Source organism: Trematomus bernacchii, unplaced genomic scaffold (genome assembly GCF_902827165.1).
Source record: "Trematomus bernacchii unplaced genomic scaffold, fTreBer1.1, whole genome shotgun sequence".
Lineage (NCBI taxonomy): Eukaryota > Metazoa > Chordata > Actinopteri > Perciformes > Nototheniidae > Trematomus > Trematomus bernacchii.
In genome coordinates this window covers 7,410,516-7,429,321 of record NW_022988097.1, presented here as the reverse complement: position 1 = coordinate 7,429,321, position 18,806 = coordinate 7,410,516, and the positions used below count along the sequence as shown (strand labels likewise).

The following is an 18,806-nucleotide window of genomic DNA, read 5'->3' as shown; positions in this document are numbered from 1 at the left end:
CTTCATTTCAGCACCATTTTAGAGTGCAAAACAAAAAGAGATGTCGGTAGTTCAGTGCATAAAAATGCTGACTTTTCTTAATTATTTAATGTTGGTTGAGATGGGTGTGAGGGTAATTTCAATGAACTACATCTGAACCAGCCAAAGACTAGATATAAGAGGCATTAAGAAGAACATGTACTCAGGTGTTCAACTTTTGCACTTCAACACCTTTTATTCCACTCATGCATCATTTACTTAAACGTGACCTCAGATCGCTTGAGCCTGCCACACCCCTCTCTGATTTATACTTGTATATTACTCTGATTACCTTGCTGCAATGTATTTGATATGGATTTTAACTCTTGTTGCAACTGCTACAGGCAATAAATTGTACCTAATGAAAGCAAAGAATTACATTTCCTCTGTGTGCTTTGGCAGGAGATGATAGTGAAAGAGTTACTTGTACACATCTTATATCATTAGAATTAGAATTGATCTGGATTACTTTATGCATTTATACATCCTAATTCATTTCATGACAAGAGTTTCAAGACAAGACATGTATCTGGCTGGGACTTTCCAGGTTACTGGACCAGCATGCTGCTTTCATTCTCCACGCTCATTGTGGTAGACTGGGAGATGTAGAAAAAATGAGGGGGAAAAACTCTTAAATCTCAAGGGGCATGATGGGATTTTACTCCATTTGATGTGTGGTAGCTTCCCATTTCCAATTCAAGATGTCTTTTTTTTAAAAGAAAGAATGTGAAATTGAAAATGGACATTCAATTAAGTGAACTTGCTGAAACAATATCATAGTCAGTGATCATTTGACACTTGGAGCATACTTATTTTTCATAGAATTTTTCAATAATTGAGCGGACTAGTGGTTTTGTAGAAAAGGGATGTTCCTAAATCTGTCCTAAAGGAGATGGATAGAGACTCACGGGTATCATAAAAGATGCCGCAGAGAAACTGCCTTCATAATAAGCACCTGAAGAAGTGCTTTGGAAGCCTCTGGCGTGGAAATGAAATATAGGCTAGGCGTGAAGGAAATGGGATTGAGAGAGAAGGGGCTGGGCAGAGTAAAGCCCCACACAGCACTGCATCCAACCAGCACAAAATCACAGGGGATTAGTGCCGTTGGATCTCCCCGGCCCCTAACCATGTACACAACCCCCCAATGGGCAAAGGGCAGTGGGGGATGGGGCAGGTCAATGCCACCACCTTCCATGGTGTTGTGTCGCAGTTGATTGGAGCAGTATAGGGGGACGAACGGCCCTGAGACCAACTGTTTCTTTGCCTTTTCTCCATTGCCCTTTCCTGTTCATCTAATTTAGCTTTAATGTTATTATCCTCCAGTATCTGTCCATCTATCTGTCGCTCACCCTGTCTTTCTCTGCCTCTTTCTCTCCATCTCCACATCCTTCCTGAAAGTTTTAGATTTTCCAACATTTCGCTTGAGCAGTTTGCAGAATGTGACTGAACATGCTATCTGCTCAGTGGGACCAGTAGTTAGGGCTTTGACTGCTGCATAGTGCTTAGCGTCGTGACAACTGCCAATGGTGTTGCAGTATTAAGAGACATGATTTACACGGTAAGCCATGCGTAGTAAATTAAAACCTTTTAATCAACACCATTTTCTCATTTAATATGAGGAGATTAGAATATTATTTTTGAGTGTTATTGTAGATTACGAGTGGTCATGGAGTTTAACCTTTTTACAGATTGAGTGTTTTTTTATCGACAGAGAATTGAAAAATAGATACAAATGAAGAACTATCATTAGACTACTGCAACTCCCTCCTGGCTGGTCTACCTGCATGTGCCATCCGACCTCTGCAGCTCATCCAAAATGCAGCGGCTCGTCTGGTCTTCAACCTTCCTAAATGTTCCCACACCACACCGCTCCTCCGCTCCCTTCACTGGCTTCCAGTAACTGCTAGAATCCACTTCAAGACTCTGGTACTAGCGTACCATGCTGCGAATGGTTCTGGCCCTTCCTACATCCAGGACATGGTTAAACCATACAACCCAGCACGAGCACTCTGCTTTGCATCAGCCAAAAGGCTCGCTGCACCCGCACTGCGAGGGGGACCCAAGTTCCCATCAGCAAAAACACGTGGGTTTGCTATCCTGGCTCCAAAATGGTGGAATGAGCTCCCCATTGACATCAGGACAGCAGAAAGCTTACACATCTTCCGGCGCAGACTGAAAACTCATCTCTTTCGACTCCACTTCGAGCGATAGAATTACTAACAAAGCACTTGTATACTAATAAAGGACTGGCTTATCTAAAGCTAGTTGAGTAGCACTTGAAATGTTTTGGCTCTATGAAACCTGATGTACTTATGATTCTATCTTCTTGGGCGAATGCATTTATTGTAAGTCGCTTTGGATAAATGCAATGTAATGTAATTAGTAATCAAAAAACAGCTCTCACACAAGCCAAGACAGTCCTTGCTTTGTTGAGAACAGTGTTTACAAGTTTCCTACAATTGTTACAGATAATATAATTTAATTAATCAAAAAAAAAATACAACTGTCAGTGATATTGATCTATACAAATGGCTTCATACCACAGAAAATGCTTTTGGTCACACCAAGAAAAACCTTTTAAAATCAAGGATTCTTGAACCAAACCGTATTGGTCCCTTATCCTCTTTGGAATGATTACAGATTAAAATCTGCCAAAAAGAAATTCCTATACATTGAATATATTATTTAGTTTTTCACTGTGGTATAAAATAAATTACCGAGATCTGGAATTATACTGGTAAAGGTATCAACTTCAACATTTCTGGTATCATGACATTATAAAAGTTTAAATAAGGAGCAGACATAAGAATTAGTAATTAAAATAATGGAATCCGAGCTCTGTATCTATCTCATTAAGAAACTAAAGCCTGCATCACAGCTTGTCTTTACTGGATTACTGTGATATATTGTGTTCTGTACAATATGCATGTAGAGAGAGCTGTGGTGGCAGGAAGCTTGGGCAGGATTTGGATAGCCTCTTTTGATCCCTGCGTGAATGCAAATTAGAATTTAAATGCAGTTTACAACGGCAGCACTTAAGAGGGTGTGTTGCCTATGAATTATAGCGCTGATATAGATGCAAATCAGTGCTTTTTTTTTAACCAAAAGCAGCTGTGCCTTTTTACTGATGCATTGTTTAAGTGTGTGTATGTTATTTATTGAAACTCTTGGCCACTGTTTGTTTGTGTGCTCCAGTGTTCGCTCACAATGGCATCAGTTAGGAAATGATTCCAGTGTTTTAACAGAGGCAATGTGGCAGATTTGACAGCTGGACTAAACAATAGTTTCTAACAAATAAAAGGAACAGAAATGAATTAGGCTTTGCAGAACACTAGCTGCACTAAAATGTGAGTTCAAATCTCGCTGGAACTTTTTCCATTGAAAGGACTGAATAGAGGAATAAATAGATATATTTTCGTGTCTGGTAAATAACACATTACATCCTTCATGGGATTATTCATTTCAAAACAATGCAACAATTCTTGTATCAATACCCAAAAGCATTTAACAGCATTATGACTTGATCTTATGCAGTAACTTCTCAAAACAATATTCTTCTTTTTAAACATTTAAATACATTTTGAATTTGTCCTACTACCCTTGTACTTTTAAAAATGAACTAAAATCAATAAACTATGAACATTTTCTCAACTGTAAACTGAAGCTACACAATGTTTACCGAAATGTCCCTGTAAATTGAATTGGACCTTTAGCGTGATCACAATGTATTTCATTTGAGCATCCACAACAGATGTGTTTGGAACATTGCTCTCCCTGCACCATAGCCCTCTCTAATTTCTCTGCCATGTTTATGTTTCAGGCTGGAAGGAAGGACAGGAGTGATGCTCTGAACACAGCCATCGACAGGATGACAAAGAAGACCAGAGACCTTCGCAGACAGGTTTGTGCTGAAATGTTTTTTAAAAAAGCCTACTTCATATATACATTGTATCTATATTTTCGCTTATAAAGTTAAACATCTAGGAACGGTGTACAATGTAGTAGAAAAAAACAACTGCAAGTGTACATTTATTTCCCCCTATCACAAATGCATAGAGGCATATATTTCCTCAACAGTGCCCTTTTTATAAATATATATATTGTTTTACTTCACAGCTGCGTAAAGCTGTAATGGACCATGTCTCTGACTCTTTCCTGGAGACCAATGTTCCCCTGCTGGTCCTGATTGAAGCCGCCAAGAATGGCAATGAGAAAGAAGTCAAGGAGTATGCACAGGTGTTCCGCGAGCACGCCAACAAGCTGATCGAGGTAATGTCGAATTTGGAGTGCTTTCAGAAACAAAACCTCATGTGACCCAAATACAGATTATTCGTACTTTTTCTGTCCATCCTATTGTTTTTTAGACATTTTAGCTTATAGTAAACGTCAGTCTTCATCCAGCTTCTCTGTTCTGTCTTTATGACTTTTTCTCCGAAAGATTACCTCTTGATAAAACTGTAGGATTACGGCACAGCAAAAATCTATCTGGGATTGTTTTCCCAAATTGAAACAAAACAGGAAAATGTTTTCTGTGGTTTCTGTCACTTGTGTGTGTGACACACGGTGGAAGACACACACATTTACATAAAGGGGATGCGGACTCTAATATGATGCTGTGAGGATATAGTGAGCAAACAAGCAAAACAGATAAAGTGGTCATAGCAACAGATGACAGTTTAAAGCGGATCCAAACGAGGGAAATAACCACCACATAAGGATAGGGGCTCCCTCTGGGAAAATGTTGTCTTTGCCACAACAGGTTGATGTTCTGCTCATTGGACAACTCCACATGTGTGCTGTACTGATACCTACAAAGATAAATATCTTAAAAGGGGCCAGGTTCCTTCTGTTTACCCCCCCTTTCTGTGCTTGGTGTCATATCTCAAGACAGGGTCATGCTTTGGCATAGACCGGGATTTTAATGGCTCTTTTGCTGTAACCCAGCAACAATAACACAGACAATGGCAAAGTGTTGGACATGGTAAGCAACAAGCTTACGAAAACACGAGTAATCCTCAGTAGTGGTATTTCCTTCGTTTTCTGGAACACTTGTGTCAAAGCATATGTTGACATTTGAAAGTGACTTCTTCCCTCTGGCAGATGACCATGAGTGTAGCTGGAGCAGGGGGTGCAGTATAAACGTTCACTGGGGAAACCAGTGGAGCATTAGAGGGAAAAGGGGACCACACAGGGGAGCAGACCCTGAAGGCCTCGGTGTCAGAAGTGGCTTTAAAGCATGACATTAGTGGACTCCCATAATGCTCTGGCACTACATCTGCTTATAACACTTGGATGGGATAGACAAAGAAGCAGAGCTTTGATTGAAATGTTACATATGAATGTCATTAAATAGAGAATACAGTTTTTACATGTTTAAAGCAGTTTTTCTCACAGTGGACATAATATGGTGTTAATATAAGTGTAAGATAAAAGCTTCAAAAATATTTGTATGGCAATAAAGCAAAGTGTCTTAAATAGACCATTAAAAGTCAACAATAAAACAGAACGAATATGAAGTGTGGGAAAAACTACAACACAGTTATATTAATGAATGGCAGGGATAGTTATCATAATGTCTGTTGTTTTACCTGGCAAATCTCTTGGTCTATAAAATGGAACTAGCTTGATCTAATTAAAATATCCATCAGGTAAAGTATCTTTTGACACACATAAATTAGGAATGGTAGTTGCATATCCAACAAAGGACAAAGTGACACTGATCTCGGGCTGTTTATATGACATCACGAGTTGTGCATGTGCAGGCTGCCTTAGGGCAAATGGTCCATTAGATCACACACATTTGTTTGAAAGCAACATTATGACTGACCCACATTCATTTATAGGCCCCCTTTTAAGCAGCTCCTCTAACCTCATTATCACAATATTGTCTTTTTGAAATCTAGTGTTTTATATAATTAAATAAAGCATAATTTCAGGTCTTACTTTATGGGTTTCATTTACTTGATGTGTCAAAGCCTGCTGATACGCTTTGTGTATGCGATCAAACAACAGCCTGTAATTGTATGATGACAAAGTTCACTTCATCATACACTTTTAAAAGCATGATAACACTATAAATGTTTTTATTTGATGAGGAAGGGTAAATGAACTAAATAGGTTGAATTTAAATCATAAAAGAAAAACTTTGGTGGGGGAAGGTTGGTCAGTTATGTAATCTGTAAACAGGTTAACACGGGGGAACACAGGTAACAGTCACCACAGCAGCTAACCTAGTTGCAGCACTGAAGACCTTTGCTTTTGGGATTCGGTCTGAATTAACCCACATTGCATTCATAATATATTCAGTGTTATAAGGCTGTGTTAAAATGTCTCCACATCTGAAAGGTAACTATGGCAATACATGTTCATATTACCTGTTGCCAAATCCATTGGGTTTTTCTGTCCCATGTTACCAGGCATTTTTAAGCAGTAATATTCATCATCTTAAGAGCAGGGGGAGAAAATAGACTAAGCTTTGTGTGGTTGCCTCAAGGCTATGTTCTCAAAGGTTCCAGGGTACTCAGGAATATGTGCAGATTTAAGCACGGAGGTATATGTGCAGATTTAAGCACGGAGGTAGCAGAGGAAGAATGTAGCCGTGAAAAACAGCTGTAAATACTTTGCATCAGTAATGTCCACATATAATGTCTTTATTTGAGGCTTCAACCATGGATGTAGGTGACATTAGATAAGGGGTTGGTTAACATAAATGTAGTTGCTTTTAAATGACATGCCACTAAGAGTTATAGAGATTTACAACTTGACAAGTTGAGATGCAGAGATGCCTCTCTTGAGGTGGGACCAGTCATCCAATAGATTAGTGACATCAGCCTTGGAAAATCCCATAGTTTACTGTGGGAACCCTCTTTTTTTTAAAGCATTAGGCAATCTTACATTTCTCATTTCTTTATTAACTGTATGGTGAATAACTCAATGTTCAAGCCTAATGCCTTAAGATGCATTATTTAAACAATGGAAGATATTTTTGATTTAAAAATAATAAGAAAAATTAAACATGTCAGTATTTTAGCATGAACACTTAAATGATACACAAGAGTATGGAACATGGGATTTATTGCGATTGTTTTTTTACCACGGTATTGAACTGGTGCTGGTATTTGGATCAAATTATTGTTATTTCTGTTGGGGAACAAAAAGTAAGCTTTTAGGGAGGTGCATTTTAAAAGAAATGATTGCACAGACTTGGTAAACTCTGACGTCCCCTGACACTCAGAATGGTATGGTTACAGCATGCTAAGTGGAAAAACATTACTTTACTTGAGGGTAAAACATTCTTATTTGGCTTCAAGCAACGTCCCTTTATACTGAAATGTCTTCGTCCCAGTGGTATCGTGGTGAGAGCAAGAAAAAGCTTATGTGAAAGATCATGAAAGTAAAAACACAGGTCTCTCCATAAAGTGGCAGTTTTTCTTCATGTAAGCGCTCTCTCACCCAGCCTCTCGGGTTACTGAATGTTCTCTCTGTGGTCCCTGCATGGGTTTGCATAGTGATGGAGGATGTGTTTATATCAATGTTTCAGTGCGTCACCAGCACTGTGGTATAAGTGTCTCATCAGGAAAACTGCTCAGGAATCTTTCAGGTGGTAGTGGACATGTTCATGTGGAATGGAAGACGATGAGGAGAGGATCCTTCACACTCTCATTCACTCTGCCACTCCTGCAGCCAGTTATGCTTCCAGTTATGCTTCCACCGCCAAAGCTTTAATGGATTTCTTTAACAACCAGTCTTATTATTATAGATTTGCCCCACATTTCTATGAGTTTATAATAGCATTTCATCTACCAGACCCCAGGCCCAAGGGGAGTTTATTACGGCCAACATGAGCAATCAAAAAAATCACACAGGTAAAGAATAAGCCATTTTGTAATTGCAAATGTTAAAATGAATACACCAGCTGTGCATTATTAACATTATTGTCACCATGATTTAGCGTCATCGATTGGAACTGACATAGCTTTGAAGGCATGTAGTGCTAAAATGCAGTGTCTCATAACTGTTTCACTCAGATTTATAATATGGAGGTAAAACCACGGCTCATTTTGCCGTGTGACCCAGATCTGGGTAATTACATTGTGGAGTAAAATATAACGGATTGATGGCTGAAAGTACAAAAATAGGACACAGGTTGTTAGAAAAAACCCCATTTCAGTTCTTGTTCCTGCTGTAGTACAATCAGGAGCCGTTTTTTTCCTTCTGTAATTGATTGTGTTTCAACACATTTTCTGTCCTTTTGATAATCCTGCTTTGGCACAGTTCCATCACATCCCAGTCATTCTGTTTCAGCATTGTTGCCGGCACATCTCAACCAACAAATGGGAAGAGTCAGACTCTGACCTAATTTTTTGTGAATATGATTAGATACATTATGTTGTTCTGGAAAATGCAAGAATATTGAAAAATAATTGTGCCAGAGCATGATTTGTTGGTCTATACAAGAAAATATACTCACAAACCATTAATATTGGCAGCCGAGAGGAAGACTTGCTTAGCTCAGCACTCCAGGTCTCACTGTTTTTTTGAAAGTGTCAGGAATATTTGCCTCTCTGAACCAGGAGTGTAATGGCAATGTGGCAGCCGTGTGATTTAGTCACGGAGTACCCTCGTCTGCGAGTCCCACAGCTACAACTCGCATTTACATTTTGGGAAATCTAAAGTTTTTTTTGGGAAAAAATATAAAACTTGTATTTTATCTACTCATTCAACATCTTTTGTTTTCACTCCTGCTTCTTCCCTTCTCCCTCAGTGCTATGTTTGTATTATTTTAGCAGCTTTATGAGTTCATCCTCCGCAGTGGGTTTGTATTCCACAGGGATGGATTGTGTTGCAGAGCTGCTCCATTTCTGATACATTCATTATGGTAGCCTGGGTTTGGGATTCCTCTCCAAGTTTAATTATACTTTCTTTGTTTCTCAAAATAAGACTGTCAGTGTCCCTGTGTGTGGCTAACATGTAGATGTGTGTGTTTCTTGTTTTAGGTGGCCAACCTGGCATGCTCCATCTCCAACAATGAAGAGGGAGTGAAGCTGGTCCGCATGGCAGCATCTCAGCTGGAAGCTCTCTGCCCACAGGTACCGTATCTGTTTTTGCCTGCAACTTACGCCAAGCTCATTGATTGTGCACCTGTTCCACATTGTCTTTTTAATAATAGCACAAGGATCTGCCAATATATTTGATTAGTTTATACAGGTAGTGGAGTCAATAATTAAAGACTATAATTCAAATTGCAGCGATAACGATTCAAATCTAATTTTTTTAAGACTCCAAATGTGCAGGCCTGCTTAAATGTTTCATAACCAGATACAAATAATATTAGTTTAAATAATAGGTCTAGTTTTCTTGCAATTTTTTGAATCTGGTTGTTACAAATACAATGCAGTCTAATTTCTTTCAGTGTTGTGATCCTGCATTTGTGCTAGAAAAGGTGGTGGAGAGAAATGGACACAACACTGTGAGTGGGTGTTGTCCTACTGCCCACAGTGTATTCATTTAACAATGATTAAATAGAATAAAATATGGAAAATAGTCACAAACCTGCCACATTAAAAAGTGGCATAGCTAGAGGTAATGACACAATCCCACGCTGGTTTCCCACCTGATTTTTGTTGTTAGTTGGATCATACAACCATGCCAAATCGAATTGCTACCTGGCATTGAATTCCACGTCTCTGTGCTGGGGAACTAGACATTCTCCCTGATACGGAGAGGTACTGTGCACAAATAGGAACACAATACTTACATAACATATATCAATATAGGCCATTTATTTTCATATGAAGATGTGCATTTGTTTACATGGATCAACACACTTTGTAAAACTGTGAAACAAATGCAAACAAGAACAAAACAGTAATAAGACTAGGGCTGCAAGTAGTGATTATTTTCATGTCTGTACACCTTTCTGTTGTTTTCTCAAATTATTGATTAATTGTTGAAAAATCTTGGTCACTGTGCCAAAGCCCGAGATGACTTCCATTTTTGCTAACAACTCAAATCCATTCAGTTTGCTTTCATAGAGGCGTGAATAAACTATATTCACATTATATGATGCTGCAATCAGAGCATCTTTACCCTTTAAAAAAAAAAAAGTAAGATAACCGATTAATGCATTATCAAAAGGTTGCCAATTAACTCAGTATTTAACAACTAATCAATGAATCTTTGCAGCTCTAATCAAAGCTGGAAATGTTTTGATTCCACTCTGGTTTGTAATTTCACAAAAGATGAAAAAAAATCAATACCTCAAGTCTTTTCCATCGGTCTACTATTAAGCCCATCTTTTCAAACCCCTTACCATTTGAGCTAGCAGTCTCTCATGTGTGCCCCTGCCATCTCTCCATGGTGCTGCGACTGCTCCCCTTAATATCATCTAATGAGTCCCATTCATCCTGAGCTTTGATATCCACAGATGTTTCTTCTCCCAAAACAAGCAGCTATTAGTTTATTTCATTCACTCGTTCAAAACCCTCAGTGTCTCTAATCACTCCCAGGAATGACTTGGCTTCATGCTGCAGTCCCAACATTTGGGTGGCAGAGTGGGGGGGCTTCACGCAATCAACCTATGCTAATGTTTTGCTGAGAGCTATGCTGTAATGGAGCTTTAATGGCTGTAATTGGGTGATTACAGGTGATTAATGCAGCGTTAGCCCTCGCTGCCAAGCCCAACAGTAAGGTGGCCATGGACAATATGGATCTGTTCAAGGAGCAGTGGGAGAAGCAGGTCCGCGTCCTCACCGATGCTGTTGATGACATCACATCCATTGATGACTTCCTCTGTGTGTCAGGTGAGTGGTACTCTTGTGCCATGTTGGAGCATCATCCATTTTCTTACTGTCTTAAAAGATCAGTGATTATTTGTGATCTACTTTCAATGTAAAAGCAGACACTGTTGATTTGTTGACTGTGCTTTCCAGTCAGATTGAAGATGGATATGCACAAAGCACTTTAGACCATTATGAAGAGGAGGTAAATAGCTGTAAAGTATCCATGGTATTAGTCTTTTCTGATGAGAGCTATGCAGACAGAGGCTGATTGGGCTGTACAGAGGAAAGCACTGAAGCATCAGCAGCACTACGTCTGAAATTGACATCCTGTCACGTGTGTTAAAGCACACAAATGGTTTGTCGGGCATACCCTTAAAGAGTTCTCGTTAAGCATTAAGCAGAGTGACTTCTCTCACCTCCAGCCAAGGACGGACTGTAATTTACACAGTGGACATTTGCATTTTACAGGCTCAGCCCCATTAATAAGCAGTCAAAGAATTTGTCTTCAGCCCTACACATCCTGTACCGGAGCTTCCCTCTTAATTTGAGGATGAGGATGAAGGCTGAGGGTTTCCTGACAATATGTGTTTTCTCAATATTCCTCACGTGTTTCATACTTCATTAAAGCACGCGTTTCTACTCTTTTCCATTTTGCACTATTTTAATTGTGTTGTTATTTTTATAAATGGTCTTTTATGTCCCATATATATATATTGCATTGTTTAAGGAGCTCGGGACTTGAGATTTACATTGCCATAACTACACTGTAGCTGCTGTGCATATGACAATGAAGCCTTTGAAATTGAATTGAGTCTTGATGAAAAAAAGGAAAGAAAATACCATTTCAAGTTAACCTCCTCACTTATGTATTTGCACACAAACAGGCTGATGTCATGTTTGGATGAAAGTGTTTGAGTAATACAAAGCATATACGCTGCTAAGTACAACACCGTTTTATGTCCCCAGAGAACCACATCCTGGAGGACGTGAATAAGTGTGTCATCGCTCTGCAGGAGAAAGATGTGGATGGTTTGGATCGAACTGCTGGGGCCATCCGCGGCCGCGCTGCCAGAGTCGTCCATGTGGTCACTTCTGAAATGGATAATTATGAACCTGGAATCTACACAGAGAAGGTCTTGGAGGCCACCAAGCTCCTCACTAACCAAGGTAACACAGAAACTGCATTATGTCATGAGCCAGAAAATAGTTATGCTTATTTCTGCCATAAGACTGCATTTACAAACATTGAAATAATTAGGATTATTCATATGATTAATATGTCATCATTCGCTTGGATACACCAGGAATGACTTCTCTAGGTCTTAAATTATTGTAGCATGTTTCCCTATTCTCAAAAGGTTGGTGACCCCTGAAATATAATAACTTGGACTGAGAGCTACCTGAATAATAATATAGATCGCAACAAGCGTGTTTCCCCAGTTTCAAACCCCAGGCGCTCTTGTGAAAACAGCCTGTTAGAGCGCTTTGGAGGCGCAGAGTTTTATCTGCTGATACGGTCTGGTTGCTATGATACGAAATATAAGCCAAAGTAAAAATGTCTACATATGGTGGAGTATTTGCTGTGGCTTTTGCTCTGGATAAAGGGAAGGCTGATGCACGTATAGTGAGGTGCATTCAAAAGGGAAAAGCTGTGTTCATGAAGCGACATTCCGTAAAAAAGAATGCAATGGCTGCTCCAGAGATACCAGTCCGACTAGAAAGAGGCTAAACATGATTGCCTCTTTTCTTATGTGTCCTTACCTCGTCAGTAAGTAGAACATGCCAACCCTCTTTGAGTTTTATGCTAAATGTTGATCATCTGAACCTTCTAATCATGCGAGGGATGTGTTACTTTGTCCATTTCATGCCTGATATTGTGTTTTAAACAAAACCACGCCCTGATATATCCCCTAAGTTATTTCTCGAAGAGCTATTTACCTTTTCTGTGAATGCTGTCTGAACTTTGAATGTTACTGGCATTTCTATCCTCCAGAATTCCCTTGGAAAGCTGCATTTTCTGTGAAGTGAAGTTGAGCGTTTTTTTCTGCCCTTCCTGTATTTATTATTTTTGCTGCATTGTTAGATCCAGCCAGCTCTCACTCAACTGGCACTACTGATTTGCAAAGCCGGCACTATGTAGTTGTCAGATTCCTCGACGATCTAAAGTTGTATTGTAGGAGTTGTTTTTGTCCATATTCTGTTCTTTTTCATTATCAGCCAGTGTGCGAGTTGTTAGCTTCCATCACGAGCAAGCTAACAAGACGGCAGAACAATTTGTCGGGTGTCAGATCTGGAAACTGTTCTTAAGTGTGTGCCTATTAAAAAAAATCAGGATATTCAGGCTGTAGCTGAATATGGATTGTTTATGTTGGAGACATTGGCTGTCGTTAGACTTTTTGTCAGATTTCATGATGTCAGCTCCAAAATAAAGTGATGGAATTCAGGTTCAAACTCGCTCTTTAATGTCACATTTCTGCTCTGACATGAACTGACAACCATGTGACAAATAAAGGCAGGTATTTGAGCATTATACCAGGCACGGATTTAAAGTTTTCATCGGTATACGTGCGGGAAAGTTTTCAAAAGTTGAATTGCATCAGTATGTGTGTCATTTCATGAGTTTGAATGCATTTTTCCTTTAATATCAAAATGGTTGTAATTATTCATATCGTCCTTTCAAAAAGCTAATGATGACAAAAAAAAAATCTGCAATCTTTGTCCTAACAACTGAATACAAAGTATTGATTGCAATGGAAAAATGCAGGGCATCTATTTGACAAACATTGTGTGTGCTAGTGTTGAATAATATGTGATGGATTTGGTAATAGGATTGTGCCACGGAGAGAGAAAGAAGAAAGCCCTGGAGTTCATTACCTTTACAATTGACAAGAATGTCAATGCCTTGTTGCTATTTTTTCTCTTTGAATGTGGAATAATTTGAAATCATCAGTGATGGGGAAGTGATCGCTTTGACTGAACCATCGCAGTACTACCAGATTTTCAATTTTTATTTGAATATAATATCTACATAGAAGCCTTCAGGTTATAAACGCTCTGAAGCACAAACCCAAATCCTCTTTTTTCCCCGTTGCCTCTGCTGGCTCTCTGCATCCACGTCTACACACTGACATCAATGCTTCTCCCATGAAGTCCCAGCCCAATCCCAAATTGTGAATTTGAAATGCTATGAACGCATATGTTCTAGGTAGCCTTTTGGAGCTCTTATTATATAGTCAATGGGGCAAAGTACAAGCCTACTGGGAGAGCTATCTGAATTATTTTCTTTAAAACTCTGTTATGCAAATTCTGAATCTATTCCCCTGAGCCTTTTGTTCCCATATAAAGCAAGAAGGCAGTAAGTAAGTCACCCAACAAAATACACCCTTTTGAATTCATCATTAAAAGGCCACTATCTTCGCTGGCACACTAAAACTCAACCTCGCCTTGCTTTGATTTTCTTTTAAAGCGATCATATATGATATCTAATATTATTTCCTCACTAGACTGATGTTGCTAATTGTTTATGTCAGGTAGCTTTTGATAACCTGCTTTCTCAGGAGGATTGTATTAAGTATGGATAGTGAGGAAGCTGAGCAGAGGCACGCTGCTTAAAACAATTCTCACCTCAGTGCTAAAGCTTTCACATTGGCTTGTTTTGGAGGGGGTGGCTGGACAGTTGGTTTTGACCATACTTGGCTCTGTTTTTGTTTATTTTCTACTTTTTATATTCTTGTGGTTAAACACTTGTCCTCCCTCCCAAGGTGTCTGTGTGTTCTGTTATTTTAGGCTGTGCTTTCTTTGGTTATAAACCTTCCTGTGTTTTTTGGAGCGAATCTTCATCAATATTGTTTTCTTTCCCTTCTTCCTCCCGACCTTCGTGTCACCTTCGGCAGTAATGCCGCGGTTCACAGAGCAAGTGGAGTCTGCGGTGGAGGCCTTGAGTGCAAACCCCACTCTACCTGTGGATGAGAACGAGTTCATCGACGCGTCCCGTCTGGTTTATGATGGAATCCGCGACATTCGCAAGGCTGTGCTCATGATCAGAGTAAGTTGCACTGATTGTTTTCCGTTGGTTTTTAAGATTTATTTGTATTATCTTCCCCCTGTTGTGTATAACATCTGGATATAGCAAGAGGCAACTTTGACCTTTTCTCCACTAGAAGATGGACAGAGTTGAAACTGTCAGAAGTAAATAAAGACTGTTCCACCTTATAACATGTATAGAGCAATCTGCCTTTGGACACATTAAGAAGCTGTAACTCTTGAAAACCACATAAGTCCTGTTTAACGGTTCAATCAACGGTACTCATTTAATGATTACTATCTATTCAGGATTTTGTAGATAATAACATAAACATAGTAAGAGAAAATGTAATTACAAATAAAAGAAAGCAAACATTAAGAAACATTAATATACAATAAAATAAGCTACATTTAAAAGAATGATAAATACTATTCCAAATAAACACAAAAGCATTTACAAACATCATTAAATATAAATATTGGACTGAACAAACTAAAATAGAAATGAATGCGCTCTGCTGTTACACATAGATATAAATACATACACATAGTTCTGTGGACCAGATGCTCTTTTTAATGGTATGAGAGAAACTGTATGTGCGTGCAGCAGCCAATGATTAACTTGTCTCATGCAAGAGCATACCTAATTGACCAGTCTTGCAATCTAGTGCAACGACAGCCTTAGTTGTCTGCGGGTTAATGGCCTTTGCTTGAAGGGAACTATAACTGAGACAGATGGTAGTTGGGTACCTAATTGACTGACAATGAGCTAACAACAAAACCCACTCCAGTTATAAAAAGAAATGGATAGTTCTTAAAGCTTTATAGTATAACTAGTTTGACTACTCAATACAATTAGATCCGGTATATGTTGAAAAGTAAGTGGATTTGTTTTAACTGCATCTAATGTGTCCAGCACCTAATTAGCTATTTACTTCGGTGAAATATAATGTGCTGCTTGGTTGTATTATGCCATCTTCCATTATTTTCAACACTTTCATCTTTTGAATTGGAATCATTAGTCTTGACAGCACATTTTCTGTTGACAATGGTTCTCAAAACGGTGCCCGGGCAACCATGAATAATGCTGCTCAGACAGACAAAACCAAAGGAGAGGGGGACCATTATGCTGTATTTGCATTATAATAAGCAATTGATTTAAGATGGAGGTTTTAATTAGCATTCTTGAGTTGGACTGCAAGGCAGAGAACTACATTCACTTTCCCTCTGCCCCGGCTCCTCTCTTGTTATCCAGATTGATTAAGCTGTTAACATTGGGCCTGTGGGGCGGGCTGAGCTCAACCTGGTGGGTAGGAGTGTGTATGTGTGTGAGTGCAGGTGTGCATGTGTGTTAAAAATCTCAGAGGATTTCCCAAAAATCTTGCTTACTTCGAATTAGGGTTGCAAAGGGGCGGAACATTTCCGGTACATTTCCGGTACATTTCCATGGGAAGTTAAGCTGGGGAATTTTAGAAATATTCCATATTGGAAACTTTCCATGGGAATTAATGGGAACTAACTGGGAATTGAGGGTAATGTAATCGAATTGTATCGTATCCAAGCATAAATATAAACATTTTGTTTTGTCATAAGAAAACATCCATGCAAAATTATACAATTAAAAAAACATGACATTTCAACAGATTTATTTGTAAGTAGAACAGAACAAGTTTTAATTATTTTATTGAACAATCATTTGTTTCATTGAAGAACAAAAACATGAATGTTGAGTTAAATATTACTTCTAGAAATCATCTGTGCATGTGATGGAGGAATGCACAGTGCCTGTAGGGGGTGTGGTCTCAATAGCCATGTAGTAAGCAGTGTGCTATATAGATGTGATTGAGGAATGGCATGGATATTCAAGTGTACTTGAATGGCATCTGTTTGTTTTAGTCAAGATTATGTTAAAATATACTTTCCCCAACTATATTTAAGTTCCCTATGAAGAGCCAACCTTCAATTTAGAAAATTCCCAGTTTATTCCCGTTTATTCCCTTAAATTCCCGTTAATTCCCATGGAAAGTTTCCATCTTTGAAAATTCCCGGAATTTTGTAACCCTACTTAGAATTCATCCGTGAGATACATTCTGACATTCTTTGCTGAGCAAGAGATAGTGATGAGACTCAACTCAAACTTAAGCCACTATCTTAAAAGAAAAACGATGCAGTTCCCCATGGGTTTGCCATGGTTTCTTGATCAGGTGTGTGAGGTAATTATCCCAGATTGTGGTGTTTATTCAGAAGGAAGGGCCTCAGATGATCAGCTGGATAGTTGTGAACTTTGCTGCAGCATCTGCACAGAAGTCCACTTATGGCACATTTCCACTACACGGTCGGCCTCGGCCACGCTCGGTACGGCTCGGTACGGCTTGGCCTTAACAGGGCCGACTCACTTCATGCTGCGCTTCCATTACAGTTTAGGAACTGGGGTAGTTACTATAGTAACGCAGTGTAGGCGGAGCCGTGACGTCATCTTCAATGAGAACTCCAGAAACACAACACAGCCGTTAGCTGTTAGCACTCAGAGCTCACAGCTCCTTATATATGCTCAGAAACTAGACAAAAGTTAAACAAGTACACACCACAGACTGCCTGTGTCATGGTGAATACAGTCGCTGCTTTATTTATGTCTGTATAGGCCGTTGTTGTGAGTGTGGACGGTCGGAGCATATACTGCGTTAGCTTAGCCAATCTCCATTTGGAAAACACGCATTTTAAAAGGTTTTTCGCCTGCCGTCTGTCTGCAGACTTGACAAAGCATTAATTCATGGTTTTTACTAACCGGTATCAGTATGTTGTTACTTCGGCATCATTTTGAAACGTGTATTACTATTAAATCACGGTCAAATATGTCCATCTTGTTGTAGTTGTAGCCCCCTTGCCAGCGCTCCTCTCTCTAGTTTAGCATACTCAGCCCGCCCTGTTTGTTGGCCCCGATAGAACCACAATTTTCTCGGGCCAGAAAAGACGTGAAAAAGTGGCCCCGGGCCGGAACTAGGCCTAGTGGAAGCGCAACCAAAAACGGGAACGGCACGACACGGCACGCTTAAAGCGAGCTCCGCGCTGTAGTGGAACTGCGCCATTACACTCTCCTATCTGCTGTTGTTTGTAATGAAGTTGGGCAAGTGTAGCAAAAACCATGATTCCTCTCGAGAAGAACCCTTTCCCGGCTGAACTACCCTTCAGTGGCAAAGTTTATAGATGAAACTCGGCATGTTTCACTCTGAAATATGATATATCTTTATATGAAATATCACAAATCAGCTGAGTTTAGCACTACAAGGCAACTTCTGTAGAGGGCATGTCCACACACACAATTGCACATTCGCTCTCTAGCCATCTCACTATAAAGCTCACATGCACGCGCGGCACAGTGGCCCACTCTTAAATCAGAGCAGACAGTTGTGTGGTTGGGGCTACTTAAGATGGACAAGTCTTTAACCTCTGTAAGTGGCGCCCAGGCGGTCCATGTTGGCCGTCCCCTGGATATGTGACAGGCGGACAGAGCCCTCTCCCCACCTACAGCGACATCAGAGAATATGCCTCCCAGACATCTAACTGTCTCAAAGTCAGGGAGCCGCTGACAGCGAGATGCGGGGGGGCAGCTGTCGCTACCTTATGATTTGTGCTGTGCATCACAGCCCAAGGTGAATTTTCTGGCTCAGTCCTTAAAAAGAAACCTGCTCCTATCACAGAGGCTACCAGAAGAATGTCACAAAAAGAATTGTAATAGGCATTTTGACTGTTGAAGTGTCCCGTTCACATCAGTAAGCAGATATGAAAGGAAATACTAGAGCCTTCTTTCAAGGGCTGTCGCAATGCTGTTATTTCAGAACATTTCTCTTCTTCTCTATTACACTTCAGAAACAGGTGGAAATGAATATTTCAGCTTGCAGGCAGACAGTGGAGGGTCTGAACATTCCAAAATTAAATATTGATTAGTGTTTAGCCACAACATGAAAAATAGTATAATTTAATTTG

General features: G+C 39.6%; 1 protein-coding gene across 2 annotated transcripts in view; it reads left to right on the top strand.

Annotated features, from left to right (window-relative positions):
• Positions 1-18,806, top strand: part of ctnna1 (catenin (cadherin-associated protein), alpha 1) — a 76,425-nt gene that overhangs the window by 34,713 nt on the left and 22,906 nt on the right. For both annotated transcript variants that reach the window (XM_034121472.1, XM_034121471.1), the window contains exons 8-13: positions 3,839-3,919; positions 4,135-4,287; positions 9,015-9,107; positions 10,664-10,820; positions 11,766-11,966; positions 14,693-14,844. In XM_034121472.1, the coding sequence (XP_033977363.1) occupies positions 3,839-3,919; positions 4,135-4,287; positions 9,015-9,107; positions 10,664-10,820; positions 11,766-11,966; positions 14,693-14,844 (837 nt within the window). The remainder of the gene's footprint in view (positions 1-3,838; positions 3,920-4,134; positions 4,288-9,014; positions 9,108-10,663; positions 10,821-11,765; positions 11,967-14,692; positions 14,845-18,806) is intronic.